The following is an 18,963-nucleotide window of genomic DNA, read 5'->3' as shown; positions in this document are numbered from 1 at the left end:
TTCAAGTTAAACATAAGCCTTTATTAAATCAAATATATAGACTGACACAATGACCATCTGCTGTATATTCTATAACAAAGTCATAGTGTTATATTAACTCTTGCAACAAACTAAAACTTTTATAAAGGCAGATTCCAGGAGGGGCTTATGGAACCTCGGTTCACAGGCCCGCAACACCCCAAAACTGGTGCCATTCATAAAACGTATAACTGAACAAAAACATGGCTATATGCCAAACAGTGAACACTGGAGCAGGTTTATTCTGTGAGGAAAATGCATTTATTTCTAGCAGCCAATATTTAAAAACAAAATATTTTTAATGTGTGATTTCAGAAACACGGAGATCGTATTGGCTGCTGTAGGTTAGGGGACACTACACTGTAACTGATCTTGACCCCACCTTAAAACCAAACTTCAGGCAAATATAAAACGCATAAATAATACAGTTCTGTAGTCATCATTACATAATTTTTTTTTTTCACCCAAACACAAGCAGTGTGAGTACCTGATTTGGTATCAGTCTCTTGCACGCCCTGTACAGCAGAGCTCAGACTGGGGGAGGGAGAAGCAGCACAAGGATCCAGTCATGCAAGGAGCATGCTGACAGCAGGGGAGGCCAGAGTGACAGGAATGTGCTTATCAGTCTTCTGCTTCTCCTTTCTTCACCCTGTCACAAGCTGAGGGAGGGATGAGACCTGTAAGTGGTACTGAATTGCCGCAGATAAAATGTAGGTATCCCACCCTGCCAAACAGGACTGTTGTGTGGCAGAGCTGTGTGAATATCAGGACTGGATCAACAGGAACACAACCCTTTGACAAGTACAACAGCTCCCTTATTTGTGTTTAATGTGTTTTTTTTTAGCGGTTTGCCTTGAGTTCAGCTTTAATAAATAAGCCCACTAGATAGAAGAGGCAGCTTACATCTCTCCAAAAGCAATGGAACTACAATTCCCAGCATTCCCTGACCAAACATTCTTGCATATGCAATTCCACAGCTCCTAGAAGGATACAAGCTGCTAGTCATACACCTTACCGGTTAACCAGTGCACATTATATTTATAAAATAAACCCCAAAACCTCCCATTAAACCCTCCTGCTCCATTTACCGCTGTGTTATCTGCAATGCTTGCATCAACACTGTTATAAATAAAACGTACATAAAAATACATAAATATTAGCAAAGGGGGTAAATAAAGCCACAATGGAAGAGGACAAAACATACAGAATTAAGCAGGTTGGCAACTGTGCTATTAAACATGATTTTTTTTTTTATTTTATTTATTTTTTTAAACAACTCTAACAGTAAAAAGGAAACCCGCCAAAAGGCTCAGCCCTGCCCATGCCAGAATCCAGCTGGGGTGTAAACTGGAATCACATAGAAAATTATAAACTATGTTGTGACCAGAGACAAAATATTTTTTTTTTTTCAATAAACTTTTTTTCTTTTGTATTTTAAATAGAAAACTTTATATAAAAGTAACAGTGTAAATAGGAAAAAAAATGGTTTTCGGCACAAAACGAAAACTAAACGTGAGTGCTGCTAAGAGGGAATTACAAATACATTTCTTTTCTCTTAAAATCTGCAAATATTAAAAACAAAACATCCCACAAATTTAAGTCCACCCAAAACAAATATTTTAGACTTTGGTGGCCATCAGCTGGTTAAATCACCCCCCTTCAGCTTCTTATATTCCTCCAGCAACAAGGGTTCTCAGCTCTGCCTACTTGCTGTGGCTACTGGATTCTCTTTATTTTACATTTTGGCAAATGCAGGAGGAGAAGTGAGACCTTGTCACAGTGAGCAATATAGGAATTCCAGTAGGTGATTCAAGGCACCCATGGCTAAAATTTCAGTTTTGGGTGGTGTGACCCTTTAAATACAAGTTAAATAGCAGTAGATGCAGAATAAATTCAATGTAGTTGAACATTTGAATAGGATTAACATGAACAGAACTTAAATGGATCAATAAATGGTTTTCTTTCACCACTATGAACTGACGAAGATCCTTTGCTGAACCGAATGCAGCTGAAAATGCTTCTTTGCCAAGTAATCATACTGTTGGTTGGAAACAGGTTTGCATCAAAACTATTTTTGGTTGGATAATTGTCATTAACAACTAACAATTCTGGAGGAAGATTTCAGATGGAGTATTAACCCCTTATGTGCTGCAATGAAAGTTTTAGCCAGACTACAATGGGACCAACGTACAAGTCTCAGAACCATCTTGCTACATTTTAGGGGTTCCAAATATTTAGAAAATTTACTCCTTCGAATTCACAACCTCTTTTTCTGGAGAGTGACAAAACGAAAATTATACTTTTAAGAGAAACAAATATTTATTATCTGTACATAAAAGAGTAAATCCACTTAATATGGAAGCAAACAGATCCTGCCCTATTTATGGCTCTTTAGGACCCTGACAATGAGACCCTCACCCCCCCCCCCCATGAGTGGAGGTCACAATCTTTAATGATTCTCCACATATTCCTAAAGAGATTAAAGTACATTATGCAGGATATTGCACTACGCTCCCTCTAGGGAATTCATTTATTTAGTCATGTGACAACGGTAGCTCAGCTCAGCTTGTTAGAGCCACACCAAGGTAGTAGAGGGCATAAGAATCTACTTGCTTTGGTTCCATCATAAAAAAAATGGGGCTAAAATCTGCTTCCCTACACCCAAAAACAGAATATCTATTCAGGGTAGAGTGATTCTTTAAAGTAGGCAAGTTCTGCAGAAAATTATTGATAGAATGAATGGAGCTCATCAGTTTGCCAGTGACAACAGAGGTTCAGTCCTAGTGGATGTGATGGGCCCCATTCTCTTGCCCTGTTTCGGTTAAGTGCAGAATACAATTATGGAATTATCAGAGCTGCACTTTAAAAATGAGGTTAGTTTTTGTTACCACTTTAAAGAAAAGGCACATATCCTCCACTTCTTCAACCTGAACACTGCGAATAAATTCAATATTCAAAAAAAAAAAAAAATTATATATATATATTATATACTTTGACACAAAAAATAATGTTACAAGCGTTTGCATATTTGTCACACGTTTGAGTCGTCATCTGTAATACTGGCACTCGGCGATCTGGCGGAGAAGTCTCTGAACATTTCGTCTTCTTTAAGCATGTGCTGTGGGGGCAGAGAAGGAGATTGAGGTGAACAACATGAATCACATGCAAATTCAGAGCCAAACAAATTTACAGACCCCTCACCTATATAGTTCATATGGACCAGCCCCATGCACCTATTTATACTTTATGGACCAGCCCTCTGCATCTACCAACACCCTACAAACCAGCCACCCCAGCACCCGTATCCTGCTTATGGACCAGCTCTCGTACTTAAATACTGCTTACATATAAACCTCCGCATCTGTATATCACTCCCCCCCCCACCACACACACACACACACACACCAGTAAACCCATTATGGACCAGCACTCGCACCTGTATACCATTTACATATCACCCTTTCCCAACTGTATATCCCTCACACACCAATCCCATGTTACCACCTGTGTACAAGCACTTGCCACCTGTGCACCCCCTTATGGACCAGCCCCTGCTCCTTGTGTACCATGTAAAGACCAACCCCCTTGCCACCTGTAAAGCCCGTACCCACCAGATCCAACAACTCCTTACAGACCAGCTTCTGCTCTTGTATATCAGACTTCCCGTCTGTTGATCCCTTAAGGATCAATCCTGCCACCTATGTATCCCTTACAGACCACTACTTGCCTACTGTGTACCCCTTACGGATCAACCTCCTGTACCTGTCAAGCCCTATGGACAAGCCCCCTGCACATGGAAATCCCTTATTAACAAGTCCCTTGCACCTGTATACTGTTTGCATATTACCCCACCCCCCCCCATTCTGCACTTGTATACCTCTTAAAAGACCAAACCCCACCACCTGTGTACCTCTTACAGACCAGCCCCCTCCACCTGTGCACCCCTTATGAGCCTGTTCCCACCATCTTCGTACCCCTTAAAGACAGCCTCCTGTACCTGTGTGACCCTTATGGACCAGTCCCTTGCACCTGTGTACTCCATATGGACCAGTCCCTTGCACCTGTGTACTCCATATGGACCAGTCCCTTGCACCTGTGTACTCCATATGGACCAGTCCCTTGCACCTGTGTACTCCATATGGACCAGTCCCTTGCACCTGTGTACTCCATATGGACCAGTCCCTTGCACCTGTGTACTCCATATGGACCAGTCCCTTGCACCTGTGTACTCCATATGGACCAGTCCCTTGCACCTGTGTACTCCATATGGACCAGTCCCTTGCACCTGTGTACTCCATATGGACATGTCCCTTGCACCTGTGTACTCCATATGGACATGTCCCTTGCACCTGTGTACTCCATATGGACATGTCCCTTGCACCTGTGTACTCCATATGGACCATGTCCCTTGCACCTGTGTACTCCATATGGACATGTCCCTTGCACCTGTGTACTCCATATGGACCATGTCCCTTGCACCTGTGTACTCCATATGGACATGTCCCTTGCACCTGTGTACTCCATATGGACATGTCCCTTGCACCTGTGTACTCCATATGGACATGTCCCTTGCACCTGTGTACTCCATATGGACATGTCCCTTGCACCTGTGTACTCCATATGGACCATGTCCCTTGCACCTGTGTACTCCATATGGACCAGTCCCTTGCACCTGTGTACTCCATATGGACCAGTCCCTTGCACCTGTGTACTCCTTATGGACCAGTCCCTTGCACCTGTGTACTCCTTATGGACCAGTCCCTTGCACCTGTGTACTCCTTATGGACCAGTCCCTTGCACCTGTGTACTCCTTATGGACCAGTCCCTTGCACCTGTGTATTCCTTATGGACCAGTCCCTTGCACCTGTGTATTCCCTATGGACTAGCCCCTTGCAGTGGTAAACTCCATATGGACCAGCTCCCTGCACACATGTATACCACAAACATAGCAGCCCCTCCCCCCGCTGCCACAACTGTATACTTTTTGAGCCGGCCATTGATGGCTTGAATCTTGGCTGGTTCAGCAGGGACCGGACGCAATTCGATTCATCTATGAACAGGCTGGTTATACCCATGTTGATTCATCGATCGAATTGGGTACAACCAGCATATCAGATGTTTTATATGTGGTGTGGTTACTGCCAGTGGCTATAGCTGCAAGCAGTAAACATTGAGTTCTGATGGCCAGGAAGGCTCCTCAGCAGCAAAACACAGTTGTGCTGCAGGAGGGATTCCCCCATCAACACTGATTTGGAATCAAGCTATTTTCTTTTGGTTGCAGGAAAGAAAAATCATGTAGTGTATGGACTGCTTTACAGACCAGTCCCTCCGCCTGTACTACCTTTTCCTAGTTAAACTGTAGCTAGCAATTCTATATGGGAAGAGTGAAGGGCAAGTTGATAGCAATGATTCAATGATAGGTCAATTTTAGTGCAGCTGGTGGCACTGAATCACAGCAACAAACTTGTGCACTTATGATACCTTCCTTTTGGAGGAGCTTCAAGTCATAATCACCTAGGACTAACAAATTCTAATCCCTAATGACCAAATATCATACACAGTCCAAAATGCATCAGTTCATAGAGATCCGACGAGAGGTATCCAGTACCAAATAGTAGAAATGGACTTGTGTTGCTGGCCTACCTTTTGAATTAAAGGTGACTGAGGATCACTCTGTAAAGCTCCTCAGGTTTAGAAGACAAAAAAAAAACAAAAAAAAAAAACAACCATAAGATTTCTGGTACAGATGGAAGCACTTTTGTAATTGGTCGGTTTAAAATTTCCAGCAGATAAAATGACATTCCCATTTTTATACCAAAATTCTTGTTCTACAGTCCTTTTTTTGTACTCACGTGAAGATTTTAATAGTTCATAAGGACACCGGACAGACAGATAATCTTAAACTATGTAGTATAAGAAACTGCCTAAACTATCCAATCAATCTGCAGCCAGTCAGACAGGCCCTTACACTACGTAGTTGAGGATCGGTAAAAAGGATACTTTACATTTGAATTGTAAGGATAATGTGAGCTTTGTGCATTTAGTATGCTGTATGTATGGCGGGAACAATCAATTTGTGGTTTGATTTATACTCATTTTCACACACTTACTGTCAGATTGTTGATGCCTTCAGAAAACGCCCCGATTTGTCTCACAGTCCCTTCTGAATCTTCCATCTGAAAGTGTAAAGCAGTTTATTCAACCTTCAGCTACTCAACTCAAAGTGGATGTAATGATAAACTCAAGGCACACTTTCCAGGTGCGCACACTTTTTCTGACATACAAACAATTTTTGACAAATTTCAGTTAAAATACAGCACATACTGTTTACACCAACACGCTGTTCCACGCATGCTCTAACACTGTTGTCTGCCATCTTGAGTAACCTCTTCCCGACTGCCCTGTAGCAGAAATACTGCTACAGGGCGGCACGGGTGTGCAGAATCACGTATATATACGTGATTTTGAATTTCTGCGGCCATCAATCACCGGGTCCCAGCCGGTGATTACTCTCTGGCGCCAGGTGATTACCAAGGATCTCTGACAGGGGAGGAAGACCGTTTTGTTTACTAACAGTTCTCCTCCTTGTCGGCTCAACACTGCGTTGGATGGCTGTGCATTACACTAAAGCATACTGACACCGTCCCTATGTAAAACACTCCCAGCACACAGTTAACCCTTTGATCACCCCTCATGTTAACCCCTTCCTGCCCAGTGCCATTAGTACAGTGGTAGTTTTTTTTTTTTTTTTTAGAACTGATCACTGTATTAGTGTCACTGGGGATGTCAGTGACACCAAGTCAGTTCCTCCCAGTGTCAGAATGTCAGCCGCAGTCCCGCTATAAGTCGCTGATTGCTGCCACTACTAGTAAAAAAAAAAAATTCCAGTATCTATACCACCATTTGTAACAGCTTTCACGTAAACCATTTAGTTTACACATATTGGGATTTTCTTATTTATTTAGCAAAGACACGTAGCAGAATACATTTTGGCTAAAATTTATGATGAAATTAGATTTTTTAAATCTGCGGTAACTGTGCTGGGAGCTCACTTCCAACACAGATTTTTACATTTGAGAAGCATACATGTAGCCTCTTGGCATTGCAGCTCACCCCCCACTGAGAGGCCGCATATATGCGTATGTGGGCCTCTCTGAAAATGCATTCCTCTTCACTACTAGCAGCTTGAATTCACGGTTGTCAACTACCCCCTTCTCGTTCAATCAGAAAGCCTTGGTGGTCATTGCCACTCCTAATGGATAAGGAATGTCACACTACCACTATATATATTCTAAGCCTACCTGTTCCAGTCTGTCTAAGTCCTCGTCGTCCAACATCCGGAGGTCCAGGCCGGCCCGGAAAGGTTTGATAATATTGTTGGCAGAATTCTGCCCAAGCTCCATTGGACACACATACTCTTCATTGTCTTCTTGTTTCTTTTTCCGCAAAGTTCCAAAGTTGCTGAATGCAAGTTTCCTTGGCTATGTGCATGAAGGGAATGAAATAAAATCACACAGAGAAGTGAGTTTTTTATTGGCCAAATCAGATCTCAAATGGCAGTTTTACTGTAATTTATTCTTAGTTTCCTCTATTGTAGTAACTCTATGCTACTCTGGATCAAATTTTCTATCTGATTAGCAGCTAAAAAATTGAATTTTGGAAACCTTTAGAAGAATTATCTTTGCCCCCTTTCTGTTCTAGACTCACAAACCATTATTCAGACAGATATTTGGATAGTTTGTTACCTTGACCGACACCCCAGCTCTGCCTTGTAAGAGTAGGTCATAGGCAATGAGAGGAGACTGGGAGAAGGTTATGGAAACTCCATCTCTTTTACAAAGTCATGCCTTCTAATAATAAGAATACCACTGTTCGGGACACTGGGACCTTGATCCACATGTTGTGGAAGTGCTCTAAATTACTTCATGCCGTTCAATTACCCTTTGATCCTAAAATTGCTCTCCTGGGCAATATCCCTGAAGACTGGTTGCCTCCTGCACACAGAATACTACTGATCTGCTTACTGTTCCTGCCCTCAAACAATTCGCACAAAGTTGGCTCTCACCCAACACTCCTACTTTTGTACAGTGGTGTAACACCATAAATGCCATTTTAGAGACGAAAAAAAATTAACCTACCAACATACGGTGTGCCCAAAAAAAAAAAAAAAAAAAAAAGTTTCAAAATGTTTGTTGCCCCTGGCTGTCCTCCCCAGGATTGGCTCCATCCACTCCTACATTTCTTAACTGAACTAACCGATGATGCTACTGCTCTACACGGATTGTTATGTTCTGAAGTTTTGTAAGGCTGGGCTTCTGTAAATCTATATCCACCAGTCCATCTTTTACATTTATTGGTTGGGATGAGTCACATATGATTCTGACTGTACTTGTCTACTGTACAATAGTCTCTATGGACTACTGATGCCTGTAATTTGTCTGGGTTTATGTGCTGGAATGAACTGTGTTATGGTAATTGGATATCTATTATGTACTTGTCAGTTGTTAAAAACAAAACTTTAATAAAATTGACTATTTAAAAAATAAATAAATAAATCCACTATTATCAAATATAAATAATAAATCTATATCACACATCTTGGACAGCCTGAGAACACTAAAGGATGATAGAATATGTACTTTTAACAATGGAATAATAAGCATCTATGCAGTGCCATTTGGCCTTCATTTTTTAAAAAAGGATGGCAGCCTGGGCAGTTTTTGATATTTTTTTCAGAAAACAAGCCCACAGGAATTATATGTTTGCTAAACATCTTGGGATATATGAGAGTGGAGGAGGGTTTAAACAAATTTGGAGTTTCCCTTTAAATTCATTTCCTGCCTCCATGTGCCAGTCGGAAGGCTCCTCACCTTGACCTTGGCTGTTGCGGTCAACAGCACATACTCCGGAGCTGACAATGCTTCCTGTTTCTGCAACTGTGATGGCTGACCCACCAGGAGGTTGAAGTGGGTGGCCAGATGTCGCCTTAGGAGGGTCTTGTTTGGTGGGATGTTCAGCAGCTGTGCCATCGTCTCTACGTTAAACCGAGGCTCGAGCACCTGGAAAAAAAATCATCACGGATATAGCAATGTTACAATTTTCTTAAACTGGATTAAGATGCTCAGTTAAACCCCAAACATCAATTTGGATAATGTGCAAATAGCACCCCCCCCAATTTAAGATGATATGCAATTCACCATGATCTCTCTCTAATATATATATATATATATATATTTATTTATTTTTTTAGATTTTTTCAGGTATTTACCAAAACACATTCAAGCTTTAGTTATATAATGGATATGGGCTGAAAGTGCACACTCTCAGGTTTAATTTGAGGGTATGTACATCCAAATTGGAGGAAGGGTTTAGGAATTACAGCTCTTAAGATTAGCCATCCCCCCTTTTTCAAGGGACCAAAAGTAACTGGACAATTGAATCAAAAACGGTTTCATGGCCAGGTGTGGGCTACTCCTTTGTAATTTCTTCATCAATTAAGCAGGTAAAAGGTCTCGAGTGGTATTTGCATTTGGAATCTATTGCTGTGAACCCACATCATGCGTTCAAAGGAGCTGTCTATGCAAGTGAAACAGGCCATTGTAAGGCTTCAAAAACAAAACAAATCCATCAGAGATAGCAGCAACATTAGGAGTGGCCAAATTAACAGTTTGGTACATTCTGAGGAAAGAACGCACTGGTGAGCTCTGCAACATAAAAAGGCATGGACGTCCATAGAAGACAACAGTGGTGGATGATTGCAGGATCTATGGTAAAGAAAAACCCATTCACAACATCCAGACAAGTGAAGGACACTCTCCAGAAGGTGGGTGTATCATTGTCAAAGTCTACAATCAAGAGAAGACTTCACGAGAGCAAATACAGAGGGTTCACCACAAGGTGCAAACCATTCATACGCCTGAAGAATAGAAAAGCCAGATTAGACTTTGCCAAAAAACATCTAAAAAAGCCAGACCAGTTCTGGAAAAGCATTCTTTGGACAGATGAAACAAAGATTAATCTGTACCAGAATGATGGGAAGAAAACAGCGTGGAGAAGGCTTGGAACAGCTCATGATCCAAAGCACACAACGTCATCTGTAAAACATGGTGGAGGCAGTGTGATGGCATGGGCATGCATGGCTTCCAGTTGCACTGGGTCATTGGTGTTTATTGATGATGTGACAGAAGACAGAAGCAGCCGGATGAATTCTGCAGTGTTTAGAGATAAACTTTCAGCCCAGATTCAGCCAAATGCAGCAAAGTTGATTGGACGGCGCTACACAGTACAGATGGACAATGATCCAAAACACACTGCAAAAGCAACCCAGGAGCTTTTGAAGGAAAAGAAGTGTAATATTCTGCAATGGCCGAGTCAACCACCTGATCTCAAGTAAATTGAGCATTCATTTCACTTGCTGAAGGCAAAACTAAAGGCAGAAAGACCCACAAACAAAGAACAACTGAAGACAGCTGCAGTTAGAGCCTGGCAAAGCATGAGAAAGGAGGGAACCCAGTTTTTGGTAATGTCCATGGGTTCCAGACTTCAGGCAGTCATTGCCAGTAAAGGATTCTCAACAAAATATTAAAGATGAACATTTTATTTATGATTATATTCATTTGTCCAATTACATTTGAGCCCCTAAAAATGGAGGGACTGAGTATAAAAACGGTTGCAGTTCTTAAAATTTGTACTTGATATTTATGTTAAGCCCCTTGAATTACTGAAAGTCTGCAATTCAAATTTATTTGGATTCTTTCGTTTTAATTTATTCTGGTGGCATACAGAGACAAAAGAATGAAACTTGTGCCTGTATCCAAATATATATATATAAATAAAATCTCCTTAGGTGTTACTAAACCCACAACAGTAAAATCAGTCTGTATATGCAGTAAAGCATGCTTGTTCTACTCATTGTGGAACCTAAGGGGTTAATCCTCCTCTACATTGTGTAAATAGGATGTTTGATCCTGTCTTCTCTGATCCTCCCCTTCTTTTACTGTTCCCAATCCATCTACTGATAAAACAGAGCCTTGGGGGGCGAACTGCACATGCTCAGTTTGATGTGTATTGCTAGTGATTTTTTTTCTTCTTGGGAAGTGCATGTGATAAGCACAGGGCCAATCAGCACTGTCCAGACAGAGGGTCAGGGACCCTGCAGTCTCATAGGACAATCAGGGGAGAATGAAAACTCCTCCTATAGGCTTTAACCAGTGCACTGCTGGACACTGATAGAAGTCACAAGACTGCTCTAACTGCTGATGAGAAAAGATATTTAGACAGTTTATATTTACTAAAATAATTCAATTTCCATGTTGTGGGTAGTGTGGGAGACCAGATATAGTGAATGCAGGGTCCTGGGTTTAGTAACACTTTAAAGAGAATCCATCACTTTGCCTATTTAGGGCAATCTTTTTTTTTGTTTTCCATGTTACCAATTATCGGTACTTACCATAAGACCGCCATGTACCCCACTACCCCTTAAGTTAGGGGCATATTCTGCTAAATCCACAGACCGCAGCCACTCCATGACTCGATGATTGGTCCACTGGGCCACCTCTGAGGGAGTGATGTTACTCTACAAGAAGGTGAAACAGAACCAAAAATTTACCAGCTGTCAGATGTATCTTTAAGAACTAGTATAAGTACCTAAATTGGTTTATGCACAACAGGACTCTGCAGCAGGTGATGGAGGCTGCCGGTATCTGAGCCAATGAGGGTTACTACAGCTTTGCATATTGTATTGTGCAGTGCTGTCAGTCCAACACTGAACATGCTTACAGGAGGGGGAGCACTGAGGTGACTTCATTTGTGTGCTGCTGCTTATTCATTGTCCAATCAGCAAACTGTTTTAAAGGAAGCAGTCTTTCAAGTTGAACTCTGCTCTCCTCTCTTCCTGAGCACCTGCTGTTTTACATTAGACACTAGAAGGCTGGCAGGCTGCCACATCACTGCTGTGAGGGACAAGCTGAGCTACTAAGTCACTGCTGGGAGGGGGTTAGGAGTATGGGGGCCTGAGCTGCTGCGGCAATGCCAGGAGGGGAGAGCATTAGGAATGGGCTGCTGAGTCACTACTGGGAGGGGGAGCTGAGCTTCTAAGAAAGCGTTGGGAGGAGGTAGCATAGAGAACTGGACTCTGGAGTCACTGCTGGGAGGGGTCAGCTGATCTGCTGAGTCACAGCTGGGAGGAGGCATAGGGAGCTGAGCTGCTGAGTCACAGCTGGGGGGGTCAGCTGAGCTGCTGAGTCACAGCTGGGAGGAGGCATAGGGAGCTGAGCTGCTGAGTCACAGCTGGGAGGAGGCATAGGGAGCTGAGCTGCTGAGTCACAGCTGGGAGAGGTCAGCTGAGCTGCTGAGTCACAGCTGGGAGGAGGCATAGGGAGCTGAGCTGCTGAGTCACTGTTGGGAGTGGTCAGCTGAGCTGCTGAGTAACAGCTGGGAGGGGTTAGCTGAGCTCCTGAAACAAAATCCAAAATACTTTGTGAGATTTGGTTAGTGGGGGCTTGTTTTAAAGCTCATTTATTGATGACTAAAAACCTGTAAATATCTGAAATCCATAGCCTGTCCACAGTTCATCTTAAAGTACAAGTGACAGGTTTATCCAGTTGCAATTTTTGCATCGTGCATATTGTACCCCTCAGAGGTTATCTATCATTAACCCTACAGTTGCTAAATATTGTTCTATGTGGACACATTTATACTTGGTCCTGTTCTTCAATCCTTCTGCAAGGTGTGCTGGAAGATGCCAATACTATTTTAGACCTACAGATTCCACTGGATCCGTTTTTTCTTCTGCTGTGTGTCAGAGCAAATTTGGATGTTTCCCTTCACCAGCGATGCTTCCTTTTTTATGCTGCATTCTATGCATGGAAACTTACTGTTTAAGTGGACGTCCTCTGAACTGCTCACAGTCAAGTAGTAGAGAACTACTGTAAATCCGGTGCTCCCTCTATATAAAAAAATTGATCTAAATGGGTCATAACTGTCCAAAAAAATTCTATAAGAAATGGGGTCCTTGGGTGGAAGCTAGAGGTTTGTCTTGAATACACAAAACAAGTACTCAAAGAACTGAGATGCTCTTACTAAAGGGTTATACTAAGACTGAATTTCAGCTTAACGCCATAGAGATTCCCCTCTTACTTCAGGAACTACTACCCCCTTTTTATTTTTTAAGGTCATTTCCTCCTTCTATATCCCCTGTCCCTGGCCATCCTTTGCTCACACTCCCCACTTGTCAGGGAATAATTTGAAAGTCACAGATCAGCAGATATTAAAGTCTGGATCACCTCATCGGAGGGTCTCCTGCGGAGGCAGTTGGGTTCGAAGCTGTTGATCCGCAGAACCTGTATGGCACGTTTAATACTGAGGTGGTGGAGCACGCTTACAACTTTCAAAGACAGCAAATCATCCTGGGAAAGAAGAAGACACAGATCAATAAAGAACTGATAAAACTGTACACTACTACAGATGAAGAAAGCAGTTTAGTAAAAAAAAAATTATACAAGATCACCAAGACTCTCTATGTAAAAATATTTGAACACCTACCCATTTAACATCTCATTGTAAAACCAATGATATTAAAGTATCTCATTAAAACCTCACATAAGAGTTTATATGTTGATATTGCAAAAATCATTTTTAACCTTTTAAAACTTGCAACTTTTGTTACGATAATAGCTGGTGATCCTGCCATGAAGGTCCTTAGCCAGTCATCCCTGGAAAAGGGTTGCAACACTGTCCCCTTTGTCCTGTCACATGCTGTACCTGGTGCAAACTACAAGTGCCACGCCAACACTCATTGAGCATGCATGGTCCACCGCTGTCACCATCAGGAATCTGCACCAGGGTAATAATGTACTATACAAACTATATAGCAACCTAGGCTGTTTGTTCTGTGCACCGCTGGTGAACATTGCTGCACTAGCGGATTAATACTCTGAAATCTCAGCCGGGGTATGCAACTCCCTTTCCTGACCAAGAGTTTACAAACCTGTCACCCCTACACTAAGCCTTTTCTTAACTCAACTTATAGCTGATATACACTATTTCAGCATAAGGACCTGATCATTTGCAGAAAGTCATGACTTTTGCAGAAATACATAAGTTGACTTTAAGCCATGTTATACACCTGTTTGGGTAAACCAGCTACAGAGTGGGAAGGGTGTCACTGGGTGGAAATGCCACTTCACAAGCATGCTGCCAAGGTAAGCAGCAGTGTTTACACTGAGATTAGGATATTTGTTGGAGAAACACCTTAGTAAACACTTTCAATGGCTGAACCTCAACTGAGTGAACACGGTTCATCTCACCAGATCATAATAAGCAAGACTCATGCGAGACAGGGTAAAAAACAGGATGGAAATAGTTGTAGATTTTTTCATGGTTTCCATTTTCTCCTGTTGTAAAAGTCTGGTCTATTCCCCCCCCCCCCCATCTTATTAAGATTGAGAGGGAGGTGTTCTGCAGTCACACAAAGGAGAACACAGGGAGGGCAGGCAGAACGGACAAATATTTCAGTGCAGCAGATCACCATTGTCAGCTCACTACAGGATGTTAGGAGGTCAATGAATTTCTGGCAGTTCAACAGGATTTTTTTAGGTACTTTCAGTGAGTGAATAAAGCATGGGAAAACGTGAGTGTATTGCAGAGATGTTCTGATGAGATTTTTAATTTTTTTTTTATTTTGCCCAGACACACACTATAAATCTAAGAGGTGAGGAAACTTACCACTGTCATATAATGCAGCATACGTCCATCGACCTTTGCCTCATCAAACTGTGTTTTGTACTGAGGGAGCCCTATATCATCCAGCCACCCTAGGAAATCCACAAATATCATTGTCACCAAGTTGTAGTATCAGAAAGGAAAAACAATCTGATGTCTGACTATCTTAGATGTTACAGGGTCTGTTAAAAGCCATATTCCTTCTTTGCAGGAGATCACACTACACTACCCTGTGTCATGTCACCAAGACAGAAAAAACAGGGGAATCTCCCCAACAAGGACACATGCAAGAAGGAAAACCCAAAAGAGGTGCCACGTGCTCACAACACCATTCAAATATTTCTTAGGTGGCTATTCTAAGAAAAGAAAGGGTAGCACAGGATATGGTCCCACCAAGTAATGCCAGGATGCCTCCAGGACATAAAAAATAAAGACAAGTCAATTAAAATTACTTTACTTACGTGTGACCCACTTGTAGTCCAATTTTCCATAGTTACTGTCATCTTCAGATCCCAAGGACTGCAGAGCCAGCTGGAGCTTCTTCCGATGTAATGGGTGTTTAATACCCAGTTCCTAAAGAGATAGTGGTGTTGAAAGAGAACGCAAAGTGTTTTTCATAGATTTCTTTATGTTCAGGGTTAAACACTTTTTAAATTCTATTTACATTAGATGAAAAGGAAAGGCTACAAACTAGGATTTCATCATCTACTAAAAGGAGCGCCGATGTATAGTTGATCAGAGACATTTCCACTGTTAAACAGACCTTAAGGCAGGCTATATATGAATATTCTTTTTATTCCCTGCCATCAGAACACATTGATCAGCACTGCCGGCTGTAGCCTGCGGCACTGATCGTTCAGGAAAAACCCAACAGGCTGGTTGTACAGAAGTCAATCAGTAGATCCACTTCTGTACAACCAGCCTGCTCATACATGGATCAAAATTCAGCAGATCCCTGCTGAACAGGCTGAATTTTGATCCATGTACGACTGTCTTAAAGGATAAGTTCACCCTTCAAAGCATGTTACACCAATAATTGGGGTGTAATGTGAAACATGCTCCAGACCTTAGATCCCTTCTTCAAGCTTTATACTAAATTGCACAAAACCTGAAGAAGTGATCCACGGCATATTGAACGTTTGCATCTCTAAAAACTTCAGTTAGTTAATAAATGGTATCACCTGAAGTTCAAACCTTTTGCATTAAATTAATGGTCAAGACAAGAGACTAGTCTACTACTACAAAGTCATCATAAAAATAGATTGTAGGTCATTATAAAAAGTATTAAAAATATATTTTAAAGAGAAATCCCAGCTCAAGCCAGTTTTTATTTTTGTAGCGTATGGAAGAGTTTAAGCTGAATTCTGAGCACAAATACTTTAATTCAATAATTCCTCAATTGCCACAACTGATATAGATCCACTTTGTGTGCAGCAAATGTCCTTGCAAACCCAAATAATACTTTTGTAAAACTAGCCTGTGAAGAGAACAGAACTGTGGGAGGGATCCAGCAGACTCCACCCACTTTAGACTGCCTGCAAAAACCAACAGGAGAGGGCGGAGATAAAACCAGTCACCCTGCACAAGGAAAGGGAGAAACAGGGATTGGTCTTTATTACAGGAAGCTCCTGCACACTATACAATGGACTACTGCACAGATCTGGAAAAAATACACAAAGCACATTAAGATCCAAGTAAGAATACTCATGCCTCCTGTATTTATTTTATAGTCTATACTGGCATTCAGCTTTAAAGTTTCTATCACGCATTTTTTTGGCTATGACCCCAATGGGGAGATTTTTTCTCACTTCCTCTCCCTGTGACACTCCTACAAGACAGACGGGGAGTGGCTCTTACTGTCCTTTATCCAAAGCAAAATAAGTTTTGACTAGAGCTGTTTTTTAAGACATAGCTAAACTAAACTTTGTATTTTTGCTTAAAGGTCAACTTGACATTATGGATACTAACTATGGAACAATAGACACATTAAGTGGCCTTTTCCATCATATAGCTTTGCAGGTAGGTCCCAGCTGGTGTGTGTATGTATATATATATTATACATATATATATATATATATATATATATATATATATATATATTATACACAAAAATATATTTTGCACACACACACATACATATATATATGTACACACATTATGGCATATTACTGACAAAGAGGACCTCTGCAGAGACTTGGCCCGGCCTCACCTTTTCCAGGTCTTGCTGGGACGCATGCAGCAGTGTTTGGCCTGAGACAATCCATTGCTTGCAGCTGTTAACGTAGCTTCCTAGCCCTTGGTCCCTCAGCCAGGTGCATACCTGTTCCTTCGACCACTTGGCAAATGGCGTGTCCAAATCACTGCAGCATCAGAACAGCATTTACAAAGTTCAACACATTACAGCTCTGTACTATAGTGCATCATACAGTAAAGTGAATTCCAGGCCACTACTTATCAAATGCCTTGTGCATATAAATGACAGCCTAATACGTTAGTTAGGAAAACAATTCTCCAATGTAAAGAAAAGCTGTCCACACTGAGGACTTATTTACCAAAGTGTTCAACCCACACGGCACATTATTAAAGTGCAAAACAAGCAAGCGGCAGAAAGTTCAGGTGCATAATCCCTCATGTAAAAGTGCAATGTTTTGAGCTCCGTTTGGGCTATTTTACAAACATGGAGTATTTTATATGGAGGTTTAGGCACTTTAATTTTTTGCATCTTGCTTGTTTTGCACTTTAATAAACAACAAAATGGATTGAACACTTTGGTAAACAAACCCTTGATGCGGACACCGAAATTACAATTTATTGCACAGATGGAGGTAGGTCTGTGCTTCAAGCCATTTAACAACTCTTTCTACTGTATTGTTAAAGGGTAACTCCACTTTTGAATGGAAAAAAAAAAATCACACACACACACACACACACACACACACTTGTAATTGAATGTCATTAACCACCTGCCGACTGCTTGCAGTAAATATTCTGCGAGCTGGTGGCAGATGCAGGCATGATCACGTACATGTACATGATTGGCCTTCTTCCAGGTTTGGGGTGCATGTATGCGTGCCCCCTGCCAACCCATGCTGTGACTGGACAAAGCATGAGTTTGGCAGCGGATTACAGCCAATGAAGCACATATTACACCCATTATACATTGTTAGGCACACAGGTAATCCTTTGATTGCTTCTAGATGTTAACCCCTTCCCAGCCAGTGTCATTGGTACAGTGATAGTGTACAGTATTACTACTGATTACTATATTAGTGTTGCTATTGAGGTCTGTGCCAGTTACTGTACCTCCCAACCAGCAGCAGCAAGCACCAGATTGCCTGCCACACTATCACAGTCCCACTACAAGTCGCCGATCACTGCCATTACTAGTACAGTGTCGAAGCTGCACAAATTTCAAACCAATTAATGTACAATTTTTTTTTACCAAAAGACATGCAGCAGAATATATTTTGGCCTAAATTTATGAAGAAATTTGCTTTTTTTTTTAATTGGATGTTTTATAACAAGAAAGTAGAAAATATATTTATTTCCCAAAATGTTGTCTTTTTTCATTTATATAATAACTAAAAAACCCAGTGGTGATCAAATACCACCAAACGAAAGCTCTATTTGTGTGGGGAAAAAAAATGATAAAGATTAATTTGCGTACAGTGTTGCATGACTGCACAATTGCCAATTAAAGTAGTGCAACGCTGAATAGCAAAAATGCTGCGGTCATGAAGGGGGTAAACCCCTCTGGCGGTCAAGTGGTTAAAATTTACCTTTCTTTTCAATTTTCAGCGCTGTAAATTTCTGTAAAATGCAATACAGCAACCTGGGAGTTTTTTGAATACAGATGGTGTACTGAACAACCCCCAGAAATGTAATTTCCTGCTTCTATGATTGGCTTACCGATTTTCCCAGAAGTCTTCACTAAGATATAAGTCAGATTTTGGGCATCCCCTTAGTTAGATACTGCCAAAGGTAAATCCCATCTAAAGGGATTCAGACCCTGCCACTTTCCTCATTAGTACCCTGCAAGTGCAGCAGCTGACTGATCATTATAAAATCACTCCCATTCTCCTTCACTTTGCATGCGGACACAGACAAACAGCTATTTCTTCAGAACAACAAAAGGTAGGTATCTGCAACAAAGTTTGTTAAAATCCTTGCAATGTACATAGATCACTCAGAGGGGAAAGTTTTGTTCTCAACAAAAGTCAATTA

At 41.4% G+C, this 18,963-nt stretch overlaps 1 protein-coding gene across 24 annotated transcripts in view; it reads right to left on the bottom strand.

Annotated features, from left to right (window-relative positions):
• PPFIBP1 (PPFIB scaffold protein 1) overlaps positions 1-18,963 on the bottom strand; it is a 167,655-nt gene continuing 148,692 nt past the window's right edge. For all 24 annotated transcript variants that reach the window (XM_089671704.1, XM_089671707.1, XM_089671711.1 and 21 more), the window contains 9 exons: positions 16,949-17,099; positions 15,201-15,312; positions 14,743-14,831; positions 13,302-13,424; positions 11,468-11,593; positions 8,889-9,077; positions 7,320-7,499; positions 6,129-6,194; positions 1-3,136 (listed from right to left, as the gene is read on the bottom strand). In XM_089671704.1, coding sequence (XP_089527830.1) covers positions 3,050-3,136; positions 6,129-6,194; positions 7,320-7,499; positions 8,889-9,077; positions 11,468-11,593; positions 13,302-13,424; positions 14,743-14,831; positions 15,201-15,312; positions 16,949-17,099 — 1,123 coding nt within the window. In that variant the 3' untranslated portion in view covers positions 1-3,049. The remainder of the gene's footprint in view (positions 3,137-6,128; positions 6,195-7,319; positions 7,500-8,888; positions 9,078-11,467; positions 11,594-13,301; positions 13,425-14,742; positions 14,832-15,200; positions 15,313-16,948; positions 17,100-18,963) is intronic.

This window comes from Staurois parvus, unplaced genomic scaffold (genome assembly GCF_062004578.1).
Source record: "Staurois parvus isolate SC_StPar_1 unplaced genomic scaffold, SC_StPar_1.0 ptg000114l, whole genome shotgun sequence".
Lineage (NCBI taxonomy): Eukaryota > Metazoa > Chordata > Amphibia > Anura > Ranidae > Staurois > Staurois parvus.
This window is presented reverse-complemented; position numbering and strand designations above follow the sequence as displayed.